The sequence below is a fragment of the Bombina bombina genome, chromosome 1 (assembly GCF_027579735.1).
Source record: "Bombina bombina isolate aBomBom1 chromosome 1, aBomBom1.pri, whole genome shotgun sequence".
Classification (NCBI taxonomy): domain Eukaryota; kingdom Metazoa; phylum Chordata; class Amphibia; order Anura; family Bombinatoridae; genus Bombina; species Bombina bombina.
The window spans coordinates 418,704,275-418,725,017 of record NC_069499.1 but is presented as its reverse complement, the minus strand read 5'-3'; the positions used below and the strand labels follow the sequence as shown (position 1 = coordinate 418,725,017).

Genomic DNA, 20,743 nt, shown 5'->3' with positions numbered 1-20,743 from the left:
AAAAAAAAAAAAAAAACCTTCCACATCAATCTCTGCCCTTCAGAATCCGGTTGGCTAGAAAACGTCACAGGCTTTTACTGACAGGGTCATTTTATTGTATAACAGCTTGCATCATAACTGCACGCTATTATTGAAATTAAAACAAATTAATAGATATTTGTTTACCATGATATTCGTTAAGCATAAAATATCACGAATAGCGAAATTCGTTACAAAACATATGTACACCTCTACTTTTCATTATGCATGTACACTGAGAAATTTCTTAAACAAATAGACTTCAGCTCACTATTGTCTTGGCACCCCTAATAGAGAGCACTACAAATTCTGTTTCTCCAACATAGGTGTGTCCGGTCCACGGCGTCATCCTTACTTGTGGGATATTCTCCTCCCCAACAGGAAATGGCAAAGAGCCCAGCAAAGCTGGTCACATGATCCCTCCTAGGCTCCGCCTACCCCAGTCATTCTCTTTGCCGTTGTACAGGCAACATCTCCACGGAGATGGCTTAGAGTTTTTTAGTGTTTAACTGTAGTTTTTCATTATTCAATCAAGAGTTTGTTATTTTCAAATAGTGCTGGTACGTACTATTTACTCAGAAACAGAAAAGAGATGAAGAATTCTGTTTGTATGAGGAAAATGATTTTAGCAACCGTAACTAAAATCCATGGCTGTTCCACACAGGACTGTTGAGAGCATTAACTTCAGTTGGGGGAACAGTTTGCAGTCTTTGCTGCTTGAGGTATGACACATTCTAACAAGACGATGTAATGCTGGAAGCTGTCATTTTCCCTATGGGATCCGGTAAGCCATGTTTATTACGATTGTAAATAAGGGCTTCACAAGGGCTTATTTAGACTGTAGACATTTTTTGGGCTAAATCGATTGATATTAACACTTATTTAGCCTTGAGGAATCATTTATTCTGGGTATTTTGATATAATAATAATCGGCAGGCACTGTTTTAGACACCTTATTCTTTAGGGGCTTTCCCAAAGCATAGGCAGAGTCTCATTTTCGCGCCGGTGTTGCGCACTTGTTTTTGAGAGGCATGGCATGCAGTCGCATGTGAGAGGAGCTCTGATACTTATAAAAGACTTCTGAAGGCATCATTTGGTATCGTATTCCCCTTGGGTTTGGTTGGGTCTCAGCAAAGCAGATACCAGGGACTGTAAAGGGGTTAAAGCTTAAAACGGCTCCGGTTCCGTTATTTTAAGGGTTAAAGCTTCCAAATTTGGTGTGCAATATTTTCAAGGCTTTAAGACACTGTGGTGAAAGTTTGGTGAATTTTGAACAATTCCTTCATGTTTTTTCGCAATTGCAGTAATAAAGTGTGTTCAGTTTAAAATTTAAAGTGACAGTAACGGTTTTATTTCAAAACGTTTTTTGTACTTTCTTATCAAGTTTATGCCTGTTTAACATGTCTGAACTACCAGATAGACTGTGTTCTGAATGTGGGGAAGCCAGAATTCCTATTCATTTAAATAAATGTGATTTATGTGATAATGACAATGATGCCCAAGATGATTCCTCAAGTGAGGGGAGTAAGCATGGTACTGCATCATTCCCTCCTTCGTCTACACGAGTCTTGCCCACTCAGGAGGCCCCTAGTACATCTAGCGCGCCAATACTCCTTACTATGCAACAATTAACGGCTGTAATGGATAATTCTGTCAAAAACATTTTAGCCAAAATGAACCCTGTTCAGCGTAAGCGTGGATGCTCTGTTTTAGTTACTGAAGAGCATGACGACGCTGATATTAATATCTCTGAAGGGCCCCTAACCCAATCTGAGGGGGCCAGGGAGGTTTTGTCTGAGGGAGAAATTACTGATTTAGGGAATATTTCTCAGCAGGCTGAATCTGATGTGATTACTTTTAAATTTAAATTGGAACATCTCCGCATTTTGCTTAAGGAGGTATTATCCACTCTGGATGATTGTGAAAATTTGGTCATCCCAGAGAAACTATGTAAAATGGACAAGTTCCTAGAGGTGCCGGGGCTCCCAGAAGCTTTTCCTATACCCAAGCGGGTGGCGGACATTGTTAATAAAGAATGGGAAAGGCCCGGTATTCCTTTCGTCCCTCCCCCCATATTTAAAAAATTGTTTCCTATGGTCGACCCCAGAAAGGACTTATGGCAGTCAGTCCCCAAGGTCGAGGGAGCGGTTTCTACTTTAAACAAACGCACCACTATTCCCATAGAGGATAGTTGTGCTTTCAAAGATCCTATGGATAAAAAATTAGAAGGTTTGCTTAAAAAGATGTTTGTTCAGCAGGGTTACCTTCTACAACCCATTTCATGCATTGTCCCTGTCACTACAGCCGCATATTTCTGGTTTGATGAACTGATTAAGGTGCTCGATAGTGACTCGCCTCCTTATGAGGAGATTATGGACAAAGTCAATGCTCTCAAATTGGCTAATTCTTTCACTCTTGACGCCTCTTTGCAATTGGCTAAGTTAGCGGCTAAGAATTCTGGGTTTGCTATTGTGGCGCGCAGAGCGCTTTGGTTGAAATCTTGGTCGGCTGATGCGTCTTCCAAGAACAAGCTACTAAACATTCCTTTCAAGGGGAAAACGCTGTTTGGTCCTGACTTGAAAGAGATTATCTCTGATATCACTGGGGGTAAGGGCCATGCCCTTCCTCAGGATCGGCCTTTCAAGGCAAAAAATAGACCTAATTTTCGTCCCTTTCGTAAAAACGGACCAGCCCAAGGTGCTACGTCCTCTAAGCAAGAAGGTAATACTTCTCAGGCCAAGCCAGCTTGGAGACCAATGCAAGGCTGGAACAAGGGAAAGCAGGCAAAGAAACCTGCCACTGCTACCAAGACAGCATGAAATATCGGCCCCCGATCCGGGACCGGATCTGGTGGGGGGCAGACTCTCTCTCTTCGCTCAGGCTTGGGCAAGAGATGTTCTGGATCCTTGGGCGCTAGAAATAGTCTCCCAGGGTTATCTTCTGGAATTCAAGGGACTTCCCCCAAGGGGAAGGTTCCACAGGTCTCAGTTGTCTTCAGACCACATAAAAAGACAGGTGTTCTTACTTTGCGTAGAAGACCTGTTAAAAATGGGAGTGATTCATCCTGTTCCATTGAGAGAACAAGGGATGGGGTTCTACTCCAATCTGTTCATAGTTCCCAAAAAAGAGGGAACATTCAGACCAATCCTAGATCTCAAGATCTTAAACAAATTTCTCAAGGTCCCATCTTTCAAGATGGAAACCATTCGTACTATCCTTCCTTCCATCCAGGAAGGTCAATTCATGACCACGGTGGATTTAAAGGATGCGTATCTACATATTCCTATCCACAAGGAACATCATCGGTTCCTAAGGTTTGCATTCCTGGACAAACATTACCAGTTCGTGGCGCTTCCTTTCGGATTAGCCACTGCTCCAAGGATTTTCACAAAGGTACTAGGGTCCCTTCTAGCTGTGCTAAGACCAAGGGGCATTGCAGTAGTACCTTACCTGGACGACATTCTAATTCAAGCGTCGTCCCTCCCTCGAGCAAAGGCTCACACGGACATCGTCCTGGCCTTTCTCAGATCGCACGGCTGGAAAGTGAACGTGGAAAAGAGTTCTCTATCCCCGTCAACAAGGGTTCCCTTCTTGGGAACAATTATAGACTCCTCAGAAATGAGGATTTTTCTAACAGAGGCCAGAAAGACAAAGCTCCTGGACTCTTGTCGAATACTTCATTCCGTTCCTCTTCCTTCCGTAGCTCAGTGCATGGAAGTGATCGGGTTGATGGTAGCGGCAATGGACATAGTTCCTTTTGCGCGCATTCATCTAAGACCGTTACAACTGTGCATGCTCAGTCAGTGGAATGGGGACTATACAGACTTGTCTCCAAAGATACAAGTAAATCAGAGGACCAGAGACTCACTCCGTTGGTGGCTGTCCCTGGACAACCTGTCACGAGGGATGACATTCCACAGACCAGAGTGGGTCATTGTCACGACCGACGCCAGTCTGATGGGCTGGGGCGCGGTCTGGGGATCCCTGAAAGCTCAGGGTCTTTGGTCTCGGGAAGAATCTCTTCTACCGATAAATATTCTGGAACTGAGAGCGATATTCAATGCTCTCAAGGCTTGGCCTCAGCTAGCGAGGACCAAGTTCATACGTTTTCAATCAGACAACATGACGACTGTTGCGTATATCAACCATCAGGGGGGAACAAGGAGTTCCCTAGCGATGGAAGAAGTGACCAAGATCATTCTATGGGCGGAGTCTCACTCCTGCCACCTGTCTGCTATCCACATCCCGGGAGTGGAAAATTGGGAAGCGGATTTTCTGAGTCGTCAGACATTGCATCCGGGGGAGTGGGAACTCCATCCGGAAATCTTTGCCCAAGTCACTCAACTTTGGGGCATTCCAGACATGGATCTGATGGCCTCTCGTCAGAACTTCAAAGTTCCTTGCTACGGGTCCAGATCCAGGGATCCCAAGGCGGCTCTAGTGGATGCACTAGTAGCACCTTGGACCTTCAAACTAGCTTATGTGTTCCCGCCGTTTCCTCTCATCCCCAGGCTGGTAGCCAGGATCAATCAGGAGAGGGCGTCGGTGATCTTGATAGCTCCTGCGTGGCCACGCAGGACTTGGTATGCAGATCTGGTGAATATGTCATCGGCTCCACCTTGGAAGCTACCCTTGAGACGAGACCTTCTTGTTCAGGGTCCGTTCGAACATCCGAATCTGGTTTCACTCCAGCTGACTGCTTGGAGATTGAACGCTTGATTTTATCAAAGCGAGGTTTCTCAGATTCTGTTATCGATACTCTTGTTCAGGCCAGAAAGCCTGTAACTAGAAAGATTTACCATAAAATTTGGAAAAAATATATCTGTTGGTGTGAATCTAAGGATTCCCTTGGGACAAGGTTAAGATTCCTAGGATTCTATCCTTCCTTCAAGAAGGATTGGAAAAAGGATTATCGGCAAGTTCCCTGAAGGGACAGATTTCTGCCTTGTCGGTGTTACTTCACAAAAAACTGGCAGCTGTGCCAGATGTTCAAGCCTTTGTTCAGGCTCTGGTTAGAATCAAGCCTGTTTACAAACCTTTGACTCCTCCTTGGAGTCTCAATTTAGTTCTTTCAGTTCTTCAGGGGGTTCCGTTTGAACCCTTACATTCCGTTGATATTAAGTTATTATCTTGGAAAGTTTTGTTTTTAGTTGCAATTTCTTCTGCTAGAAGAGTTTCAGAATTATCTGCTCTGCAGTGTTCTCCTCCTTATCTGGTGTTCCATGCAGATAAGGTGGTTTTACGTACTAAACCTGGTTTTCTTCCAAAAGTTGTTTCTAACAAAAACATTAACCAGGAGATTATCGTACCTTCTCTGTGTCCGAAACCAGTTTCAAAGAAGGAACGCTTGTTGCACAATTTGGATGTTGTTCGCGCTCTAAAATTCTATTTAGATGCTACAAAGGATTTTAGACAAACATCTTCCCTGTTTGTTGTTTATTCAGGTAAAAGGAGAGGTCAAAAAGCAACTTCTACCTCTCTCTCTTTTTGGATTAAAAGCATCATCAGATTGGCTTACGAGACTGCCGGACGGCAGCCTCCCGAAAGAATCACGGCTCATTCCACTAGGGCTGTGGCTTCCACATGGGCCTTCAAGAACGAGGCTTCTGTTGATCAGATATGTAGGGCAGCGACTTGGTCTTCACTGCACACTTTTACCAAATTTTACAAGTTTGATACTTTTGCTTCTTCTGAGGCTATTTTTGGGAGAAAGGTTTTGCAAGCCGTGGTGCCTTCCATTTAGGTGACCTGATTTGCTCCCTCCCTTCATCCGTGTCCTAAAGCTTTGGTATTGGTTCCCACAAGTAAGGATGACGCCGTGGACCGGACACACCTATGTTGGAGAAAACAGAATTTATGTTTACCTGATAAATTTCTTTCTCCAACGGTGTGTCCGGTCCACGGCCCGCCCTGGTTTTTTAATCAGGTCTGATAATTTATTTTCTTTAACTACAGTCACCACGGTACCATATGGTTTCTCCTATGCTATTATTCCTCCTTAACGTCGGTCGAATGACTGGGGTAGGCGGAGCCTAGGAGGGATCATGTGACCAGCTTTGCTGGGCTCTTTGCCATTTCCTGTTGGGGAGGAGAATATCCCACAAGTAAGGATGACGCCGTGGACCGGACACACCGTTGGAGAAAGAAATTTATCAGGTAAACATAAATTCTGTTTTTGTGCTTGGTTTTTAGTTTTCTGCATTCTATTATACAAAATAATAAAAATTTCCATCTTAATGGGAGAATAGTCCATGGCTTCATTCATTCATTACTTGTGGGAAATAAGAACCTGGCCACCAGGAGGAGGCAAAGACACCCCAGCCAAAGGCTTAAATACCTCCCCCACTCCCCTCATCCCCCAGTCATTCTTTGCCTTTCGTCACAGGAGGTTGGCAGAGAAGTGTCAGAAGATTTCAGAGTAGTCTCTTATGGAGGGTAGTACTCTTCGGAATGGGACTGGAGTTTTAAGTAGTCCTGTCAGCCTCTCAGTGAGAGCATGGATGAATGTTAGAGTCCGGAGCTGCAGGGAGAGTCTTTCTGTGAAACCATCCCGACTCAGATTAACAGCTCCATAAGCAATCAGCGTTGACGAGTTTCACTGCCTGCTTTCTGCTCTCAAGTCCATGTCAGAAGCAATGCTACTACCCTGTCACACTTGAAAGGCCATGTTCCTGTTCCACAGCATAGATTCTGGTAAGATTGTTTCATTTTTACACATTTGATAACGCAAGAAGGCAGGGTCACAGTGTGTCTCCTTTTATCTGTATAGAATCAAGGGTTAATATCCTCAGGGGGTTATTGTACAGGGGGGAATTATGCATAATATTATTTATTTCTCTTGTTAAGTGTGTTCAGTCCACTGGTCATCCATTACTTATGGGATATATTCTCCTTCCCAACAGGAAGTTGCAAGAGGATCACCCAAGCAGAGCTGCTATATAGCTCCTCCCCTCACATGTCATATCCAGTCATTCTCTTGCAACCCTCAACAAAGAAGGAGGTCGCGAGAGGAGCTGGAGTTTTTACTTAATTATTCTTCAATCAAAAGTTTGTTATTTTAAATGGCACCGGAGTGTGCTGTTTTTCTATCTCAGGCAGTATATGGAAGAAGAAACTGCCTGCGTTTTCTATGATCTTAGCAGGCGTAACTAAGATCCACTGGCTGTTCTCGACATTCTGAGGAGTGGGGTAACTTCAGAAAATGGGAATAGCATGCGGGGTCTCCCGCAAATGAGGTATGTGCAGTACAATATTTTCTGGGATTGGAATTGACTAAGAAAACACTGCTGTTAGCCGTATGATGTAAGTACAGCCTTAAATGCAGTAGTAGTGACTGGTATCAGGCTGATAAATGTATGCACAGTAGAGTTATTTTCTAGGGACTAGAATTTGACTGAAAAAATACTGTTAATACTGATATAATGTGTGAGCCTTAACTGCAGTAGAAGCGACTGGTAGCAGGCTTAGTAATAACTTTACACAGCATCTGAAATGTTGTTTTTTAAAACGTTTACTGGCATGTTAATCGTTTTGTGAGGTACTTTGGTGATAAATCTTTTTGGGCATGATTTTTTTCCACACGGCTAACGTATATTTCTGCATAGAAACCATTATATCAGGTCTCCCACTGTTGTAATAGGAGTGGGAGGGACCTTTTTTAGCGCCTTGTTGCGCAGTTAAAATTCTAGCACAGTCTTCCTGCTTCTTCCTTTTTGATCCAGGACGTCTGCAGAGAGCTCAGGGATCTTCAAAATTCGTTTTTGAGGGAGGTAATCAGTCACAGCAGACCTGTGACAGTGTGTTTGACTGTGATAAAAGCGTTAAATCTTAATTTGATATCCGTTTTGGGTACTGAGGGGTTAATCATCCTTTTGCTAATGGGTGCAATCCTCTGCTAATTAATACATTTAAAGAATTGTTGACTATAACTGAACTAGTTCTTTGTTATTCAATTGTGTTTTTTAAAAAAGCGCTGCAGCGTTTTTTATATTGCTTGTAAACTTATTGAAGTAATTTCCAAGCTTGCTAGCTTCATTGCTAGTCTGTTTGAACATGTCTGATACAGAGGAATCTGCTTGTTCATTATGTTTAAAAGCCGATGTGGAGCCCAATAGAAATATGTGTACCAATTGTATTGATATTACTTTGAATAAAAGTCAATCTGTACCGATAAAGAAATTATCACCAGACAACGAGGGGGAAGTTATGCCGTCTAACTCTCCTCACGTGTCAGTACCTTCGTCTCCCGCTCGGGAGGTGCGTAAGATTGAGGCGCCAAGTACATCAAGGCCTTTACAAATCACTTTACATGATATGGCTAATGTTATGAAAGAAGTATTATACAATATGCCCGAGTTAAGAGGCAAGCGCGACAGCTCTGGGTTAAGGACAGAGCGCGCCGATGACACGAGAGCCATGTCTGATACTGCGTCACAATTTGCAGAACATGAGGATGGAGAGCTTCATTTTGTGGGTGACGGTTCTGAATTGGGGAGACCGGATTCAGAAATGTAAAATTTTAAATTTAAGCTTGAGAACCTCCTCGTGTTGCTAGGGGAGGTGTTAGCGGCTCTGAATGATTGTGACACGGTGGCAATCCCAGAGAAATTATGTAGGCTGGATAAATACTATGCGGTACCGGTGTGTACTGACGTTTTTCCTATACCAAAGAGGCGTACAGAGATTATTAGCAAGGAGTGGGATAGACCCGGTGTGCCTTTTTCCCCTCCGATATTTAGAAAAATGTTCCCTATAGACGCCACCACACGAGACTTATGGCAGACGGTCCCTAAGGTGGAGGGAGCAGTTTCTACTTTAGCCAAGCGTACCACTATCCCGGTGGAGGATAGCTGTGCTTTCTCAGATCCAATGGATAAAAAATTAGAGGGTTACCTTAAGAAAATGTTTGTTCAACAAGGTTTTATATTACAGCCTCTTGCATGCATTGCGCCTGTCACTGCTGCAGCGGCATTCTGGTTTGAGTCTCTGGAAGAGGCGATTCGCACAGCACCATTGGATGAATCTTTGAGCAAGATTAGAACCCTTAAGCTGGCTAATGCGTTTGTTTCGGATGCCGTAGTGCATTTAACCAAACTTACGGCTAAGAATTCCGGATTCGCCATACAGGCGCGCAGAGCGCTATGGCTTAAATCCTGGTCAGCAGATGTAACTTCTAAGTCTAAACTACTAAACATTCCTTTCAAAGGGCAGACCTTATTCGGGCCCGGCTTGAAGGAAATTATTGCTGACATTACTGGAGGTAAGGGCCACACCCTTCCTCAGGACAGGGCCAAATCAATGGCCAAACAGTCTAATTTTCGTGCCTTTCGTAATTTCAAGGCAGGAGCAGCATCAACTTCCTCCGCTCCAAAACAGGAAGGAACTACTGCTCATTACAGACAGGGTTGGAAAGGCAACCTGTCATGGAACAAGGGCAAGCAGGCCAGAAAGCCTACTTCCGCCCCTAAGACAGCATGAAGACAGGGCCCCCTTTCCGGAGACGGATCTAGTGGAGGGCAGACTTTCTCTCTTCGCCCAGGCTTGGGCAAGAGATGTACAGGATCCCTGGACGTTGGAGATTATATCTCAGGGATACCTTCTGGATTTCAAAACTTCTCCTCCACAAGGGAGGTTTCATCTGTCAAGGTTATCAACAAACCTAGTAAAGAAAGAGGCATTTCTACAATGTGTACAAGACCTCTTAGTGATGGGAGTGATCCACCCAGTTCCGCGAACGGAACAGGGGCAAGGGTTTTATTCAAATCTGTTTGTGGTTCCCAAGAAAGAGGGAACTTTCAGACCAATCTTAGACTTAAAGATCTTAAACAAATTCCTAAGGGTTCCGTCGTTCAAGATGGAAACCATTCGGACCATCCTACCCATGATCCAAGAGGGTCAATATATGACCACAGTGGACTTAAAGGATGCCTACCTTCACATACCGATTCACAAAGATCATTATCGGTACCTAAGGTTTGCCTTTCTAGACAGGCATTACCAGTTTGTAGCTCTTCCCTTCGGGTTAGCTACGGCCCGAGAATTTTTACAAAGGTTCTGGGCTCACTTCTGGCGGTACTAAGACCACGAGGCATAGCGGTGGCTCCGTACCTAGACGACATTCTGATACAAGCGTCAAGTTTTCAAAATGCAAAGTCTCATACAGAGATAGTTCTAGCATTTCTGAGGTCGCATGGGTGGAAAGTGAACGTGGAGAAGAGTTCTCTGTTACCACTCACAAGGGTCCCTTTTCTAGGGACTCTTATAGATTCTGTAGAGATGAAGATTTACCTGACGGAGTCCAGGTTATCAAAGATTCTCAATGCTTGCCGTGTCCTTCACTCCATTCCAAGCCCATCAGTAGCTCAGTGCATGGAAGTAATCGGCTTAATGGTCGCGGCAATGGACATAGTGCCATTTGCGCGCCTACATCTCAGACCGCTGCAACTATGCATGCTAAGTCAATGGAACGGGGATTACTCAGATCTGTCCCCTTTGCTAAATCTGGACCAGGAGACCAGAGATTCTCTTCTCTGGTGGTTGTCACGGGTTCATCTGTCCAAAGGAATGACTTTTCGCAGACCAGATTGGACGATTGTAACAACAGATGCCAGCCTACTAGGCTGGGGAGCAGTCTGGAACTCCCTGAAGGCTCAGGGATCGTGGACTCAGGAGGAGAGACTCCTCCCGATAAACATTCTAGAATTAAGAGCAATATTCAATGCTCTTCTAACTTGGCCTCAGTTAGCAACACTGAGGTTCATCAGATTTCAGTCGGACAACATCACGACTGTGGCTTACATCAATCATCAAGGGGGAACCAGGAGTTCCCTAGCGATGTTGGAAGTCTCGAAGTTAATTCGCTGGGCAGAGTCTCACTCTTGCCACCTGTCAGCGATCTACATCCCAGGCATGGAGAACTGGGAGGCGGATTTTCTAAGTCGACAGACCTTTCATCCGGGGGAGTGGGAACTTCACCCAGAGGTATTTGCTCAACTGATTTGTCGTTGTGGCAATCCGGATCTGGATCTCATGGCATCTCGCCAGAACGCCAAGCTTCCTTGTTACGGATCCAGGTCCAGGGACCCGGGTGCGGTGCTGGTAGATGCACTAGCAGCCCCTTGGGTTTTCAACATAGCTTATGTGTTTCCACCTTTTCCGTTGCTACCTCGACTGATTGCCAGGATCAAACAGGAGAGAGCATCGGTGATTCTGATAGCGCCTGCGTGGCCACACAGGACCTGGTATGCAGACCTAGTGGACATGTCGTCCTGTCCACCATGGTCTCTACCCCTGAGGCAGGACCTTCTAATCCAGGGTCCTTTCAACCATCCAAACCTAATTTCTCTGAGGCTGACTGCTTGGAAATTGAACGCTTGATTCTATCAAAGCGTGGGTTTTCGGATTCGGTTATTGATACATTAATACAGGCTCGGAAACCTGTTACCAGAAAAATTTACCACAAGATATGGCGTAAATATTTATATTGGTGTGAATCCAAGAGTTACTCATGGAGTAAGGTTAGGATTCCTAGGATATTGTCTTTTCTACAAGAGGGTTTAGAAAAGGGCTTATCCGCTAGTTCGCTAAAGGGACAGATTTCTGCTCTGTCTATTCTTTTACACAAGCGTCTGGCAGATAATCCAGACGTCCAGGCTTTTTGTCAGGCTTTGGCTAGGATTAAGCCTGTGTTTAAAACTGTTGCTCCTCCGTGGAGCTTAAACTTGGTTCTTAAAGTTCTTCAGGGTGTTCAGTTTGAACCCCTTCATTCCATTGATATTAAGCTTTTATCTTGGAAAGTTCTGTTTTTGATGGCTATTTCCTCGGCTCGAAGAGTCTCTGAGTTATCTGCCTTACATTGTGATTCTCCTTATCTGATCTTTCATTCAGACAAGGTAGTCCTGCGTACTAAACCTGGGTTTTTACCTAAGGTTGTTTCTAACAGGAATATCAATCAAGAGATTGTTGTTCCATCGTTATGTCCTAATCCTTCTTCAAAGAAGGAACGTCTTTTGCATAATCTAGACTTGGTCTGTGCCCTGAAGTTCTACTTACAGGCAACTAAAGATTTTCGACAAACTTCTTCTCTGTTTGTCGTTTACTCTGGACAGAGGAGAGGTCAAAAGGCTTCGGCTACCTCTCTCTCTTTTTGGCTTCGTAGCATAATACGCTTAGCCTATGAGACTGCTGGACAGCAGCCTCCTGAAAGAATTACAGCTCATTCCACTAGAGCTGTGGCTTCCACCTGGGCCTTTAAGAATGAGGCCTCTTCGGAGGCTGTTTTTGGGAGAAAGGTTCTACAGGCAGTGGTTCCTTCTGTTTAATGTTCCTGCCTTGTCCCTCCCATCATCCGTGTACTTTAGCTTTGGTATTGGTATCCTATAAGTAATGGATGACCCGTGGACTGAACACACTTAACAAGAGAAAACATAATTTATGCTTACCTGATAAATTTATTTCTCTTGTAGTGTGTTCAGTCCACGCCCCGCCCTGTCTTTTTGAGGCAGGTTCTAAATTTTAAATTATAACTCCAGTCACCACTGCACCCTATAGTTTCTCCTTTCTCGTCTTGTTTCGGTCGAATGACTGGATATGACATGTGAGGGGAGGAGCTATATAGCAGCTCTGCTTGGGTGATCCTCTTGCAACTTCCTGTTGGGAAGGAGAATATATCCCATAAGTAATGGATGACCCGTGGACTGAACACACTACAAGAGAAATAAATTTATCAGGTAAGCATAAATTATGTTTTTGTTTAATGTGTAATGACATGTGTGATATTGACACTGCCTTTTATGGCGCATTTTCTCTCAAGTGCAGGGGCGGTCCTGCATGGCACTCCATGTGACCGGGTGTGGCCTCTTTAACTTCCTCTTTTTTGACCGGCGGTTGCAGGAGACTAAGTGTTTTCTCTGTGGTCCGGGTCATAGGAGGTGGTGAGTGCCCCGGCCATTGAGGTATAAAGGTGCCATTTAATTTCTCCATAGTCCGTAATAAAAGCGCAAGCTATGGAGGACTCTGATATGTTAAAGCAGCGGTCGCCAACCTTTCGGACCTCAGGGACCACTAAACTCACAATTTTGAATCCGGTGGACCACTAACATTATGTTTTTTAAAAAAAGGTACAAACCTCTATAATGCGCGTGTGTATGTGTGTGTATATATATATGTGTGTGTGTGTGTGTATGTGTATATATATATATATATATATATATACACACACACACATACTGTACATAACTAGTATAACGATAGCTAAGTTTACATTATGTATACATTTACACATTTTTAAGAATATTTTTTTGGAATTTACTAACTGAATGACAGAACTGAGAGAATACTTTCACATGACATGAAGTGTGAGTGCCAACTTTTGAGCTGGAAACAGATTGGCAGAAAGTGGGAAAAAAGAATTATGTTGAAAAGGACCACAAGACTTCCAAGTTACCTCCCCAGTTAGGAATTATTCAAAACTACTTATGATCATGGACAGATATTGGAGTCATAAATTAAGTTTATATCAGAAAGCTCTCAATATGAATGTGAGCTAACCACGACTGATGTTACTGGCAATTACTATAATACTGATGGGATATGGCTGATCTGCTGGATGTCAATTACTGGACTTCAGGTGGAATGGCTTTGTGCGTGGGAAAATTATTATAATGAAAAATAATTAATATTTAATAAAAAATAAAAAAAAAGAAGATGGAGGGAAGGAAGCCAAACAATGATGTAAGTCCATCTGAAGCAATTAGGAAAACCACTACAAAGAGACAGGTAAAGGGAAGAAAATAAATGAAATATAAGAGAATTTTTTTTTTAAGATCTTTTTTTATATATTTTAATTCAACTATTTCAAGCTAAGACTATACCAACCTCTGCTGGCTTTAGAATGGGGTTAAAAATACAATCTAGCTACGTAAGTTGTACTACGCAACGTGCGTAGGGAGATTGTAATTTAACTCCTCAGTCGGTTTGCACTGATATCCAGCCATGCAATGTAGGGAGTTGCGGTGCGATCGGGGTGACACTTTTAGAGGAGATTAATTCCTGCTTAATGGTGTCAAGGACCACCAACATCTACTTGTGAACCACCAGTGGTCCACAGATCACTGGTTGGCGACCACTGTGTTAGAGGGTACTCCCTCTTTAACCAAATCTAATACCTGTGTTTATTTTGAGGAATTTCCGGTTGATCTGCTTGCTCAACTATGTTCCACATATTTTGATAAAATTGCAATATCTAAAAAGAATAAGATATTTAGTACGCTGAGCAGTTACAAACGGCAGTCTTTGCGGCCTTTAATGCCTTACCACGCCCTGCTATGTGCAAGCGAAAGGTGAAACATAGCTATCCGTCCCAGGGGTCATCTACTCCATTGGATGTCTCTTATAGGTTATCCGCTGATGAAGACGACAACTCTTTGGAGGACGCTCTTTCTGGACCGGAATTTGCGACATCTAGACCTCCGGCTGCGGAGGAGCCAGATTTTGAGTTTAAGATGGAGCATTTGCGCTTTCTATTGAAAGAGGTGCTTGCTACGTTAGAGGTTCTGGAACCGAAACTACCGGAGGAACCTTCAATCCCTAAGTTAGATAGGGTTTACGAGGACAGGTTGGTGCCTCAGACATTCCCGGTCCCCGTTAAGATGGCTATTATTATTAAGAATGAATGGGAGATCTTGGCTCGTCTTTTTCTCCCTCTACTTCTTTTAAAAGACTGTTCCCCGTTCCTGGACTCTCAGCTTGAGCTGTGGGGGGCCATCCCTAAGATGGATGATACTATCTCCACGCTCGCTAAGTGCACAGCTATCCAGCTCAAAGATAGCTTTTCGTTCAAGGAGCTCATGGATAAACAATTGGAATCCATGTTGAGAAAGATGTTTCAGCTCACGGGGTTCATTTTTCAACTAGTAGTGGCGGTCGCTGCGGTTGCTGGAGCTGCTACCTACTGGTGTGATGCTCTGTCAGCTATGGTCGAGGTGGAGACTCCCCTCGAGGAGATACAGGAACGAATTAAGGCCTTAAGGGTAGCTAATTCATTCATCTGTTATGCAAATATGCAGATTATTCGCCTGAATGCCAAGACATCAGGTTTTTCTGTTCTAGCCCATAGGGCTCTGTGGTTAAAGTTGTGGTCTGCTGACATGACTTCAAAATCTAGATTGATATCCCTCCCGTTTCAAGGGAAAGTTCTTTTTGATCCAGGCCTAGACTCTGTTATATCCATGATCATGGCAAGGGTGCTTTCTTATCACAGGATAAGAAGAATAAGCCTAATGGGTCTACTTTTCGTCCATTTCGTTTGGACAAGTCCTAATGCCAGCAACCTGCCGCGAAATCCGAGCAGTCCAAGGGATCTTGGAAACCAGCTCAATCTTGGAACAAAGCCAAGGGCAGATTCCTCCTGTCAAACCTATCATCAAGACCAGAGAAGCGAGACGCCTTTCTAGAGTGTGTGAGGGATCTCTCCTCTCTCTGTTTAATCGTACCAGTACCTCTGGCCCGATTCTAGACCAAAAGTGCCTAAACAAGTTTCTATCGGTCCCATCGTTCAAGATAGAGACAATCAGGTCTATTCTACCCCTAGTTCAAGAGGGACAGTTCATGACTACAATAGATTTGAAGGATGCTTACCTTCACGTGCCAAACCACAAGGATCACTTCTGGTTCCTAAGATTCGCTTTTCTGGACCAACACTTCCAGTTTGTGGCCCTACCGTTCGACCTGGCGACTGCCCCAAGAGTCTTTGCGAAGGTTCTGGGAGCGCTGGGAGCGGTGGCGAGAGCCAGAGGTATTGCAGTGGCACCTTATCTGGACGACATCCTGGTCCAGGCCCTGTCCTACAGTCTCACAGAGGACCATTCAAGGGCTCTTCTTCTTCTCCCTCAAACCCATGGATGGAAGATAAATGTAGGACAGAGCTCCCTGGTTCCCAGCAACAGAGTGGAATTTCTGGGCACTATAATAGATTCCATATTTATGAAGATATTCCTGACAGATCAGAGAAGTTGTAAGATTGCATCCAGCTGTCTTGCCCTTTAGACCTCCTCAAGGCCATCTATGGACCGATGTATGGAGGTGATTGGACTCATGGTATCCAGCATAGATGTCATTCCATTCGCCAGGTTCCATCTCAGACCTCTTCACTTGTACATGTTGAGATTTCTCTGGACAATCAAATTAGGGAATCCCTTTCTTGGTGGATCTGTCCAGGCCAACTGTCCCAGGGGAAATCCTTCTTGAGACCATCCTGGGTGATTGTGACCACATACGCAAGTCTGTCAGGATGGGGAGCGGTTTGGGGTGCCAGAAAGGCACAGGGCAGGTGGACTTGAGAGGAGTCGCTTCTCCCGATCAATATTCTGGAACTTTAAACGATCTTCAACGCTCTGAGGGCTTGGCCCATTTTGAAGTCGTCCCGATGCATCAGATTCCAGTCGGACAACATTACCTTGGTGGCTTACATCAACCATCAGGGTGCAACAAGAAGCTCCCTAGCCATTGGGCAAGTATCTTGGATTCTGGAATGGACAACTGGGAAGCGGATTTTCTCAGCAGACAATCTTTTCATTCTGGGGAATGGTCTCTCCATCCCGAGGTGTTTGCGGAGATCTGCATCAGATAGGGGACGCCGGAGTTAGATCTCTTGGCGTCCAGACTCAACTTCAAGCTACCTAGATTCCGTTTGCGGTCCAGGGATCCCCAGGCAGAGCTGATAGATGCCTTAGCGGTGCCCTGGGAGATCAACCTAGTCTACATATTTCCACCGTTTCCACTTCTAACTCGAGTAGTGGCCCGCATAAAGCAGGAACATGCTTCGGCTATTCTGATTGCTCCGTCGTGGCTGCAGAGGACGTGGTTTGCGGATCTGGTGTTTATCTCATTGTCTCCTCCATGGAGGTTACCTTGTTGCAGAGATCTGCTGGTTCAGGGTCCCTTTCTATATCAAAATCTCGATTCTCTGAGGCTGTTTGCGTGGAGATTGAACTCTTAGTCTTAGCCAAGAGAGGTTTTTCTGAGAGAGTGATTGATACTCTCATTCAAGCCAGGAAACCGGTCACTCATCGCATCTATCATAAGGTGTGGAGGACCTACTTGTCCTGGTGTGAGGAACGTGAATATCCCTGGGATAAGGTTAGGGTATCCAGGATTCTGTCCTTCCTCCAGAATGGGTTGGAGAAGGGACTGGCCGCCAGTTCCTTAAAGGGACATATTTCGGCTTTATCTGTACTGTTACACAAGAAGCTTGTGGAGCTTCCTGATATTCAGTCCTTTGTTCAGGCTCTGTCTAGGATCAGGCCTGTCTTTAGAAATTCTGCTCCCCTTTGGAGCTTAAACTTGGTACCGTTTGAGCCTATGCATTCGCTTGACATTAAAATTCTTTCCTGAAAGGTTCTATTCCTATTGGCTATTGCGGTGGCACGCAAAGTCTCTGAGTTGGCGGCCTTGCAATGTGAGCCTCCTTACCTGGTTTTTCACACCGATAAGGCTGTTCTTCGCACTGGGTTGGGATTTCTTTCCAAGGTTGTGTCGAATCGTAACATCAATCAGGAGGTAGTTCCTTCCTTGTGTCCTAACCCTTTTTCTTCAAAGGAAAAGTTGCTTCATAATTTGGATGTGGTTCAAGACTTGAAGTTCTATCTTCAGGCAACAAAAGAATTCAGACAGACTTCGTCTTTATAAGTGGTGTATTCGGGGAAGCGCAGGGGGCAGAGGGCCTCCTCCATTTCCCTATCTTTTTGGTTGAGGAGCATTATTCACTTGGCCTATGAGACAGCGGGACATAAGCCTCCTCAGAGGATTACGGCTCACTCAACTACGGCTGTTGCTTCTTCATGGGCTATGGAGCAGATTTATAAGGCGGCTACTTGGTCCTCCTTACATACTTTTGCTTAATTTTACAAATTTGATGTCTTCGGCGGAAGCAGCTTTTGTGAAAGAGGTTTTGCAGGCTGTGATGCCCTCAGATTTGGGTCCGCCTCCTTTTGCCCTCCCGTTTTTTTAATTCAGTGTCCTCTAGAGCTTGGGTATTTGTTTCCCACAAGTAATGAATGAAGCCGTGGACTCTTCTCCCATTAAGATGGAAAACATAAATTATGCTTACCTGATAATTTAATTTCCATCTGTGGGAGGAGAGTCCACGGCTCCCGCCCGTTTCTCCATTGGGCGGACCTAAATTTATTTTTGTTCTTCTGGCACTATTTATACCCTGATATTTCTCCTACTGTTCCTTGTTCCCTTGGCAGAATGACTGGGGGATGAGCGGAGTGGGGGAGGTATTTAAGCCTTTGGCTGGAGTGTCTTTGCCTCCTCCTGGTGGCCAGGTTCTTATTTCCCACAAGTAATGAATGAAGCCGTTGATTCTCCTCCCACAGATGGAAATGAAATTGTCAGGTAAGCATAATTTATGTTTTCAAGTGTTCTTTCCACAAACCACCATTCACATTTTGTGTTTTCTTATAAAAAGTTTTGTCATTTCAGCCTATGATATTAATTTATTTACCTGTAGAACTGATAAAACAGTTTTTTTTTTAAAGCAAATGAAGAACTTCCAGAAGTTGTATGGATTGGACTCAATCGATTGGATATTTCTAGTGGCTGGCAATGGTCAGATAATACACCACTGAATTTTATCAACTGGCATAAAGGTAAACATTTCAATGTATTTATTTATATGTTTACTTTTGTACATCAGTGCACTTACCACTTATGCTGACAAAATACTACTGCATTTCTGTTACTTGTAAAATAAATTTTTAATGGAAAAATAAAATGAATAGCATTTTATGATATCTTAAGCCGAGTGGTAGGAGGGAGCAACTAGTATGAATCTCCTATATTTTGTATAGAATCCATTGCAGCATTGTAATGACAGCATCAGCATCTTATTGCTTTGTCTACTATGCTTTGTGATGTCACTACCCTGTTTTCCTTAACACTTTGCATCACCTAAAGTTAAAAAATAAAAATTATAAGATAAATAACCACAATCCCAAGACTACAATCTTAATTTATGCCTCACCTAAACCTCTACCTCATTTTTACCACATTTAACCCTAAAATTATTAACCACTTTAGCCCCCCACCACATTTAACTCTACCATCTCCCAACTGATTCCCCCATCTCAAAAACTCTTCCTAAAAGCAGAGCACATTAAACGATGGTACAGGATACCAAAATTACATGACATTTATGTAATTCATATCTAACCTAATTTCTTTCTATTGTGGTGATAGTCCACAAAATTCCTTACTTGTTGTAATTACATCACCTGGCCACCAGGAGGAGGCAAAGACACCCCACATCAATAGCTTAAATACCCCTCCTACTTTCCTGACCCTCCCAGTATTTTCTTTGCCTAGTCTAGAAGGCAGGCAAAGATAGAGATGCTCTGCATCTACTTCAAGTTTGCAAGTTTAATCTAAAAAATGTTCCCTCAATGAAAAGTTTCTGGAAGAGAGGGGCATAGGCATAGAGAGTATTAGCTGTGCAATGTATATCTTTTTTATGGAGTTGTGGTCACAAGCTTGCCACGGGTGTTGCTGGGATATTCCTGTTGCCTCCTCCTGTCTGGCTATGAAGAAATATTCCGTCACTATGTCCTCTGCTGTCAGTTATAGTACAGGATTGCTTTTCTTCTGTATCAAAAAATGAAACAATGTTCCAGAACTCAAGGTAGGTAGTGCACGTCACCAAAGGGCCACTGCCCTGCCCTGCGACCCAAAAATAGTATAAAAAAGAGCAGGAAGGTGACAGCAAATAACTTTTTATTCAGAAATTATTGAGACAAAAACAGACAGGCGACGTTTCGGGATACTATCCCTTCCTCATGCCATGCCTAACAAACATACATTGAAGACTTATATACCCTCATACCACTAGGTGGTACTAAGGAGTTATTAACTCTTTCTTATCTCTTACTAATACATTGTATTAACTAACTTCTATGCAAATAATCAGTGGTATTTATAATACAAAAATGAATCTCTAAATTTGGAGCAGGAAAACACAGCAGAAATATTTAACAAATCTATAGCCATAGACTCAGATATAAAACATTTTTTATAAACCAAAATATTTCACAAAAACACTGATAAATCACAGTCCTTATTCAACCCTTTTGGTTCAAGAGTTTACTAATTCGTATATCCAAAATGATTCCCTTTGCTTAAAGGGACACTGAACCCAATGTTTTCCTTTTATGATTCAGATAGAGCATGACATTTTAAGCAACTTTCTAATTTACTCCTATTATCAATATTTCTTCGTTCTCTTGCCATCTTTATTTTAAAAGCAGGAATGTAAATCTTAGCAGCCAGCCCATTTTAGGTTCTCATCACATTCCTGCTTTTTAAATAAAGATAGCATGGGAACGAAGAAAAATTGATAATAGGAGTAAATTAGAAAGTTGCTTAAAATGTCATGCTCTATCTGAATCATGAAATAACAAATTTGGGTTTAGTGTCCCTTTAAGCAGCAACTCCCTATCTCCACCTCTACGGGGTTTATCTGAATTTTATGATGAATTTCTTTGCTCTGAGCATTATATTCTGACACAAATATAAGCCTATCACAAATGTGACAAAGATGATAGGCTTATATTTGTGTCATAATATAATGCTCAGAGCAAAGAAATTCATTGTATTATCAGAAAACATTGGGGTGTGTTGATTTACTGTAATCCCAGGACACAGGAATTTCAAAAATGCCCCATGCCAGCAT

General features: G+C 43.4%; 1 protein-coding gene across 2 annotated transcripts in view; it reads left to right on the top strand.

The window, feature by feature from the left end:
* The window catches only part of LY75 (lymphocyte antigen 75), a 1,208,875-nt gene that overhangs the window by 361,013 nt on the left and 827,119 nt on the right, over window positions 1-20,743 (top strand). For both annotated transcript variants that reach the window (XM_053698349.1, XM_053698347.1), the window contains exon 5: window positions 18,558-18,668. In XM_053698349.1, the coding sequence (XP_053554324.1) occupies window positions 18,558-18,668 (111 nt within the window). The remainder of the gene's footprint in view (window positions 1-18,557; window positions 18,669-20,743) is intronic.